This window comes from Epinephelus fuscoguttatus, linkage group LG8 (genome assembly GCF_011397635.1).
Source record: "Epinephelus fuscoguttatus linkage group LG8, E.fuscoguttatus.final_Chr_v1".
Classification (NCBI taxonomy): domain Eukaryota; kingdom Metazoa; phylum Chordata; class Actinopteri; order Perciformes; family Serranidae; genus Epinephelus; species Epinephelus fuscoguttatus.
The window spans coordinates 34,605,921-34,615,019 of record NC_064759.1 but is presented as its reverse complement, the minus strand read 5'-3'; the positions used below and the strand labels follow the sequence as shown (position 1 = coordinate 34,615,019).

The window sequence follows — 9,099 nt, the reverse complement described above, 5'->3', positions numbered from 1 at the left end:
CATGATCATGGTCTGCACTGATCTCCCACGGGTTCTTGGTCTTCTTCTCTGTGCATCACTGCATCATCAAAAGGCTCCATCAACTTTAAACAACCTGCTGCACTGAGCCACATGCTGGAGACACAATACACTTGATGATTGCATGCCATTAACACAAGTGAACCAACAAGTGAATCAATCATTTAAGTCATGTGGTCTGAAGTAATGTGCAGAATTATATTATATATTATGCCCATGATAATATGAATGCAGTCACAGCTGGATTGATGGTGCCATTACTCCAAAGTTCTGAGTCAAATGTTACATTTGACTTTTAATATCATGCTGCAGTAAAATCATGCATCTCCATATTTTTTCAATTTTTTTTAATACATATATATAGTATTAAATAATAATTACTATGGGAAAATCCACCTACTTCAAATTATATAAACTATAAAAAAGCAGCTGTAGGCCTACTATCTGAAATATGCAGTGTCACAAAAGTCAAAGCAGAGCAGCTTAACTCGTGCAAAGTTTTGGAGATACATGGTTTTCATAGGACAGGACATGATTTATTTTATTTTTTTATATTGTAAAATCAATCAGTCAATCAAGACACTCAAGTCAATTAGTTGAGCACCTTCAATCATTCATTCATTTAATCACAATCATTTCTGTCATATTCCACTTTTTTTTTTTGCATTAATCATGGATTTAAAATGGCCATATCAAATTAAATACTGAATGATTAATATTTCTGATCTTCCCCTAATAAAGATTTTATGTCACATATGATATTATGAATTGTCCTGTTGCATTCCAGTTTGTGTGACTGATTTTGCAGAGGAGCATCTTTAAAAAATAATTCTAAATGTAATATTTCACTAAAACAGATGCCAGAATTTAGCTATTAACCAAAAATATCCTAAAATTATATGTGTATTTCTCCTCACCCTTGGAGATCAATGCAGCAGAAAATACGTGTTGAATGAGGAGGACAAGACAAGAAAACCACAAGTGTGTGTGCGTTGGGAAGATGGTGCAGGGTTTTTTTGCCTCCTCTCTTCCTGCTGCTGGTTCCCTTTCAGTACCTGCCTGATCTCAACCCGGCACACGCCGAGAGTCAATAGAAGTTAACAAGTCCTCTAAACTTTCCTGCTCTTTTGTTAAACTAAGGAAACAAAGGAGGAGGGAGAAGAAAGCGCTTTGAAGTATATAAAACCCAAAGAATGCCAGCCAAGTAGATTTAAAGTAGCCACTGATTTCCAAAACCCGGCTTGAAAGGGAAGAATGGAAAAGGGTGAGGATTTATGGAGAAATTATACAGTGGATTTGTCAGTTAAAATATCGGAACTGTCTCTGGGACAAAGCCACATGCTGAGGATTAATGGTCGCTGTGGACCTTTGATTCTGCTCCCTCTTTTCTCTGCCCTTGACAAATTGGATTTTGGGGATGGGAAGGTCGCCTGGCCCTTTGTGTCTCTTGACCGTTTTGGAGCAATTCATTATGCGGCGGGGTGAGGGAAAGTCTCCATGTGACCAGGCCGGCCCGTTTTCCCTGTCCTCACAGCTGCTGGGAGAGCCCAACTCTCTCACACTCACTTACACACACACACACACACACACACACACACACACACACACACACACACACACACACACACACACTCCTCACTGCTGCTGCAAACTCAGGACCGCTTCGCCCCCCTTTAAACTACCTTACAGCACAGCATCACCTCTCTGCACCCCCCCTTCCCATACACACTTGCATCCTGAGGTCGGGAGGGGTGGAGGGTGTGGAGAGGAGGGGGGCCACCTTGGCTGCACCATCACTAGAAAAGCCGGAGAGCTTAACGCCACCGCGTCACTCTGAGGGCGGATATCGGCCGGTCCTCATCCTCTCTTCATCTTCCTCCTCCTCCTCCTCCTCCTCTTCTTCCTCCTTCCCTGCACTCTCCCCACTCGGTCTCCATCAGTCTTCATGGTTCTGATCTCACCCCACGCCATGCAAGCCACCCGGGCGTCCACCACCGTCAGTGTGTTTGCGGACTGCAGCATCCCGGCCGGGCTCCGGATAGGACCGGTACCGGGCATCTTCAAACTCGGGAAGTACGTGTCGGATCGTAAAGAAGTTGGACCCAAGAAGAAGGTAAGTTTAAAACACTGAAAACCTTTTTTAAAAAAATAAAAAAATAAATATGATCATCTCAAATTTTAGATTAATTTAATGCATTTGACCATGCAGCCTGAAAAGGGCTCTTATTTTGAAATATTTTGAGGTGATGCGGGTCATTCAGGTGCACTGGATAGCTTTGAGTAGGGGTTGCTATTTTTGAATTAACTTTTAAGTTTTAATTTATCACCAATTTAGTTACTGTAAAACTTTTTTTTCAAACAGTTTTACTATTTTTCTTCTATTTTTTTGTAAGAAATTTTTAGCAACCACTTACAAAAATAACCCATTTAATATTTAAACACACTACTTTATATTCCCTTTAAATTTTAGTTAAAAACAAACAGGCTGATTTGGATTTTAAAGCTGCACTGTCAAACTCCATCGGGCCTTCGCTTATTAATTGGTTTGGCCTGTCAAGTTGGAAATAATTGCGCTCCATTAGTGGCCGACTTGTCAGTCTGTGCTTCTACTTAACCGGCCTAATGGGCGACCCGGCTGTGCTGTGTGGGATTTCATGCCCTCAGCCGCTTCACATTTCACCGCCTGGCGGGCCTGTTATCCCGATGAGCCGTTTAATGTTAATGTAATCCGGCCACAGAAAGATGCCACTGAGGCCGGGCCGCAGCCTGGGGCTACGAAAAATGCTTATTATAATAATAACACTGATAAAAGATAAAATTAAAGGAAATTCATGTTAATGGACTGGGGTTGTTCTGGATAACAGTAGTGTGGTGGTATTTCTTTGGAAGTCCAGATGAGCAAATAATTAGAAAATAAAAGTCTTCAGAAATTAAAAAAAATAAATTAAAAATCAGCTTAAAAAAAAAAAATACAACTTTCAAACACTATTTTTACACGCACAGGATAAAACAATTTGCGGCTCTAACCGCACCCTGTTATTGTTGCAGCTGTCAGCGGGTTGTGATTGATGCGTCTAAATGCGTGGCCCCGGGCCGCCGGCGATCATCAGGTGCAATCTCTGTGTCAAATGTCACGCTTCGATCTTTAATGTCCTTGAACAGTTTAGAAACGCTCTGACACTCCTCAAATTCGTTTCCCATATCAACTCAATTAGGCCCGAGTGTCATTCTCTTTAGTAAATTATCAACAGAGCGGATAAAGACGCATTAAGCGCGTTTTGGTCATGCGTGGCCGCAGCACCTCCAGGTAATACTGCAGACAGCAGTGATGGGCGACGATGCTGGTGAGAAAATTCGTTCAATTAAAATATGAATAAACAAATAAATGAGTTTAATCGATACAAATTGAGATATAAATAAATTTTGGAGAGGAAAACAGCAAAATGTGCTCGTTTAAGTATTTCTTGAGGTATTTGTTTCAACTTCTACCTGCATGTGTTTGTCTATGAGAGCCATGGTGTTCATATTCCCAATCATTCCTGTCATAGTCATAGTGAAGCTCACGCACACTCTGACTCTTTGTTTGCTGGCTTAGATCCGCTTGGTTCGGGGGGAGTTTGTGGATGAGTCGGGCTGTCCCGTGCCAGACTGGATCGGATTGATCCGCGCCGCCAGAAACAGTCAAGAGCAAAACCTGGAAGCTGTGTCGGACTTACCTGGCGGACAGGTGAATTTTCATCACATCACACTCTTTAAAGGCCAATGCCAGATTTTCCCCCTCTACCATTTGGACACTTCATCTCTGTTTCTATTCCCTTTTCTGATTTAAGATTTTCTACCGCGTGCTGAGAGAAATCCCTGCAGGAGAGGAGCTCAGTGTTTGGTACTCCAACGCTCTGGCCCAGTGGTACGACATCCCCACCACGGCCACTCCCACGCACGACGAGAAAGGTAAATGAGACTGCTAATAATGATGGGGGGGGGGGGGCAGCTTAACCAAACGGCCTGCTGTCTGGAGATAAAATAATTTATTAGCTACAGGTAAATTGTGAGTTTAGTTGTGATAATAATAATAATTCAAATTACTACGCAAAAAAAAGAACTTTAGCAGTTTGAATTTATTTTATTTTTCTGAGTTTTTTTTATTGCGCATTGTGGTCTGACTCTGACACATCGACATGTTGAAAGGTCTGTCACTGCACAGTTAAATGACTGTCAATACCCGTGATGTCCCTGCTGTATCGCTCAGAGATGGAAATCAATTGCATGTTGTTTTTTCCTCAGGCAGCTTTTTTCATTTATTCAATTATTGAAGATAGAATACATAAAAACACCAACCTTTTTTATAAAATGAAAATAAAATAAATGTAAGAATCGCTTTGCAATTGGAAATAAAGTTCAAATTGTTTGAATAAATGGAGGACATTTTACTTCCGGCCTACATAAGCAGTGATTTGGTGTGGGCCATTGTAATTCAATAATTCAATAATGACAAGCAAAAATAAATCCGATTGCAAAAAAATATTAGACATCACAGGACATCAAATACAATTGATGAGGAATTATCTTGGCATTAATTACCATGGATATTCTTTCATTTCAGATTATCTGATGGTTTCCTGTGGATTAGTGTTGTCATAAATCTGTGTTTGGTCTTTTAATCCGTTTGTTTGGGTTGGTAATGATAATCTGGCGGTAACGCTTTGGGATTATTTCCTGTTATGTCCCAATCTTGGCAAAACACAGGAACTAATCCGTATATATAGAGAGGAAATGTGCAGGGAATTCCATCGATTGACGATGATTTTCATTTAGACCTGGAAGGGCCTCTTAACTGAGTAAATATAATAGAAACTGAGCTTCGAATGATATCAAAGTTGCATCGAGAGAAAAATAATAATTGTGAAAAAGTAATTACGGTGCTTGAAGCACACTAGAAGAAAAAAATAAAGGCATAAAACGTCGTGTCTCTGTGACCCTGGAAAAAGAAGAGGCTGGTGATTCAGTTGCGATACGGAGGTTAACAAATGTCATCGCGTCATTAATATTCATGTATTCAAAAGCAAATAAATTCAAAAACAAGTGCTTCACGGTAAATTAGGTGGGTGCGTCAAGGTATTGTGGCCTAATGAATGCTAACTTTTATATGGGGTGTATATTGCCCTGATTCTCCGGCCCAACACACCGTGTGCGCTCCTGGACATACGCTCTCTCCCATTATTAGGCGTCAACAGATGGGCCGGAGCCATTGTTTCTGAAGACTTGCGATTTCAAGCAACAGCTGCTGTCACTTCCACGGGAAAGCGCACAGACAGGGGAAAGTCCCGCATTCAATGCATCGGTTTCTGAGCGCCAGATTGGGCAGGGCGTTTGCTCTTTTGATGGCGATCATAAACAATGGCCCGTATGAGGATTACAAAATCATTACATCTATATTAACCTCTGAGTGCTCGGCTGGGGGTCATTGAATTGGCCTCCTGAGTATATTGCCATTTGGCACCAGATCTTAGAAACAGGGTCGCGCCCATTATTCCCCCTAAATATCAGGTGATGTGCAGCAGTGACTGATAAAAATGTTACTATTTAAAGCGGTATTTTCAAGGGACCATGGATGCAGTGTTTTAATATAACAACCCCCGACCTTAATGCTAAACACTGCATTATGTTTATATGTTCTATTATCCTCTGTTTAATTTATGTGTGCCTACTGTGTGTTGTTAAAGAGGTACTGGGGGAAGAGGAGAGTCACTTGTCTGTGTGGGCGTTCACAGGTCTTTCTTTACAGGTTGCCAGACCTGTTATTTTCATTTTACGCACGGACCAGGCATTTTACGCACGGGAATACATTGTATAATTGAATAACTATTGTGTGATTGTATTATCTGGCTTCACGTACTGTTGTGTGACATAATGATCCGCATCCATCTGATCATTAATGCCATGTTTGCTGTTGTCTCTACAGGTGAGGAGCGTTACATCTGCTGGTACTGCTGGAGAATATTCAAATACCCGAACACACTCAAGGCCCACGTCCACTTCCATTGCGCCCTGAGCAACGGGCGGGGCTTTGTGAACAGCGAGCAGGCCAGAGGCACGGAGACCTTCAGCAGGTCACCAAAGTCTGGAGACATCCCTAACACTTCCACCTCTCCGAGGAGCGGGCACAGTAACTCCTCCATCTCAGACTCAGGCAGGCGGGCAGTGGCCTCCTCGCCGTTTCTACACAAAGTGGGACTGTCAAAGAAAAGCAGCTCAGAGGAGCAGGACAGGGCCCTCGACATGAGCGTTACCTCAGCCAGGAACCAGGGACACATCCTCGGCCTCGGCGCCACATCATCAGTTCTGAGCAGCATGGGCTTCCACCCGGGTGTGCGCTCTGCCTTCAAACCGACCGGCATCTCCAAAGTCCCGGGCGCGGACGCCTCCAGAGAGGACGCAAACGGGAAGCTGAGTGGCCTGGGATTCAGCAAACTCATTGGAAACATGAAACCTATCCGCAATGTAGGCGAGACTCTAAATGGAGGAGGGAACCACCCTCCCAAGTGCGCACCTGCAATTATGGACTCCGCATCTCCGATGGTGCCATGCACAAACGCTATCCGGGGTTTCCCGTTGCTGCCTCACATGGAGGAGACATCAGCTTTCAAGCACGTAGAGAGTCGGATGCACTCTGGCCTGTCCCCGTCCCGTTACCCCCAGATGCCCCCTGGACTCCATTTTGAGAGGTTCTCTCTCCCTCACTTCGACGGGGTCAAGACATACGGTGGAGACTGTAACATCCCTCTCATGCCCCTCACTGTCTATAACGGGGAGCTCCTGTACAGCTCACCTTACTATCCGCTCAAATTCCACTTCAGCAACCTCCTCAAGTACCCGGAGTCCATGTCCTACTTTGGTGCGCCTTCACTGAACCATGACCTGGGCTCAATCACCAACATCGACCGGGAGATCGCCATGCACACCCAGCAGCTCTCGGAAATCGCCGCGGAGAAGAACCGAACGAGGTTGGACTCAATCCCCACCGGGAGCGCCAGCAACGCCGGGTCTGGCAAGCCGAAAAAGGGACACTTGTGTCTGTACTGCGGCAAGCTGTACTCCAGGAAATACGGCCTGAAAATCCACATGAGGACTCACACAGGTTACAAACCGCTCAAGTGCAAAGTGTGCTTCAGGCCGTTTGGAGACCCCAGCAACCTGAACAAACACATCCGGCTCCACGCGGAGGGGAACACGCCCTACAGGTGCGACTTCTGCGGGAAGGTGCTGGTGCGGAGGCGGGATCTGGAGAGACACGTCAAGTCCAGACACCCCGGGCAGACCGTCAAGAAACTGGACGACAAACCGGGCGGCCTGTTCGAGGACGCAGAGCAAAAGAGCGACAATGACAGTGATGTGGACGTGTGCTTCACCGACGACCAGAGCGACCAAGAGTCGAGCAAAAATAATGACTGAGGTGTTTTCATCCCCACAGAGAGACTGCTCATTGATTTTAAATTATGTACACAAGAAAACACGTCATTTAGTCTTGTACTGAACCTTTCATTTTTACATTTTACTGACCCAAGGGCGTCTGAACAACATGGCACAAACATTCCCAAAGTTAAAAAGGAAAAATCGCAGTTTAAATATTACTTTTGATTTAGGGGGTACTTTTGTTTTTGTTTGGTGTTTTATCATGACATATTCGAGAGAAAAAATCCATATATTTAAATGCTATTTACAGTACACTTCAACAATGTTCCCCTGCTCTGCCAAATAACCTGTGGCCTTTGGTTCTGGCACGCTTTTAACCACGCCGAACAAAAGTCTGCCAGAGATGCTGCAGACATTTTCGTTTGACTATAATGCAAATAATCATAATTGTTTTCATATTTTTATGCAAATGGAGAAATCTGTCTTTATCTCCTGCGTCTGAAAATACTGACAATTCTACAAAACCATCAAAGAAACGACAGACAACACAAGAACAATGATACAACATCGCCTTTCAGTCGCTTTTAAAAAAAGAAAGTCAAGGCTGTATATGAGACTAAATTACCTCTTAAATTAAAAAAGGAAAAAGAAAAGAAAGGTAACGACTGTCTTTTGTATCATGTCTCCCCCTGAGATCTATGGATTTAATTAACTAAAGGCCTGATCCAAAAAAAGAGCACTACATTCCATCACTCAGCATATGGACGCTTTCTGGGAAATTATAAACTGCAAAAGAATATGATTCTTTTTTATTTTGTTTTTTTTTTTTTTCATTGTGAAAAAAATCGCAACGTTCCCGTATTCCCCTCTAAACTGTCAGTTGCACTTTAAAAACAGCAATGGGTATTTTATTTCATCATAACCGATGCATTAAGATTATTATGAACGAACATACTTTCATGACATCCCCCGCGCTTCGCTGAGAAACACACTGGACTTAAATTTGCACTTTTCTTGCCGAGGCATGCTGCTCTGAAAGAAGCAGCCAGCAGCAGCAGCGCCCAGTTTATTTAAGGAATTATTTCTAGAGAAAGAAAATTGTATTGATTGCAGTTATAGCCTATGTAAAGAAGTGTAAAGTATGATATTTCACATTTCAGTGGAGAAGTGTTGTATACGTTTGTTTATAAGTGATATTGTCTATGAGCGCAATATTTTACTCCCGTCAGTCGTTGGTTTTTGAATAAATTTAATTTAAAACATCATAAAAGTTGTTTGAGGTTTTCTTTTTTTTTGTCTGTGTTCAAAATCAATAACAGCGTTTTCCATGTTGCATCTGATGATGTTCTCTAATATGCATGAAGTTTGGTGTTTTGTGCAGGTGAACAGAGAAATGAGAGAGTCGGGCCTGTTGCCATCAAGGAAAACGTTAATGCACAGCTGATGAAGCAAAGATGTACGAGTCTGTCCCCTTTTTTACTTCTGCCAATAATAATAGTCATAATGATAATAATAATAATAATAATAATAATAATAATGATTTCTCCTATAAGATGCCTTAGGATTAAATAAAAATAGCAATATTGCAACTAAAAAATACAGATTACAAGTAGGAAGTCCTGCATTAAAACACTACTTAATTAAAGTTAGTATTATTAGCAAATTGTA

General features: G+C 42.5%; 1 protein-coding gene across 1 annotated transcript; it reads left to right on the top strand.

The window, feature by feature from the left end:
* Positions 1-1,963: 1,963 nt before the first annotated feature.
* On the top strand, positions 1,964-8,493 carry prdm13 (PR domain containing 13). Its single transcript, XM_049584684.1, has 4 exons — positions 1,964-2,131; positions 3,614-3,745; positions 3,849-3,969; positions 5,981-8,493. Exons 1-4 carry the CDS (start codon positions 1,964-1,966, stop codon positions 7,468-7,470), a joined length of 1,911 nt encoding a protein of 636 aa, XP_049440641.1. The 3' UTR covers positions 7,471-8,493.
* Positions 8,494-9,099: the final 606 nt, after the last annotated feature.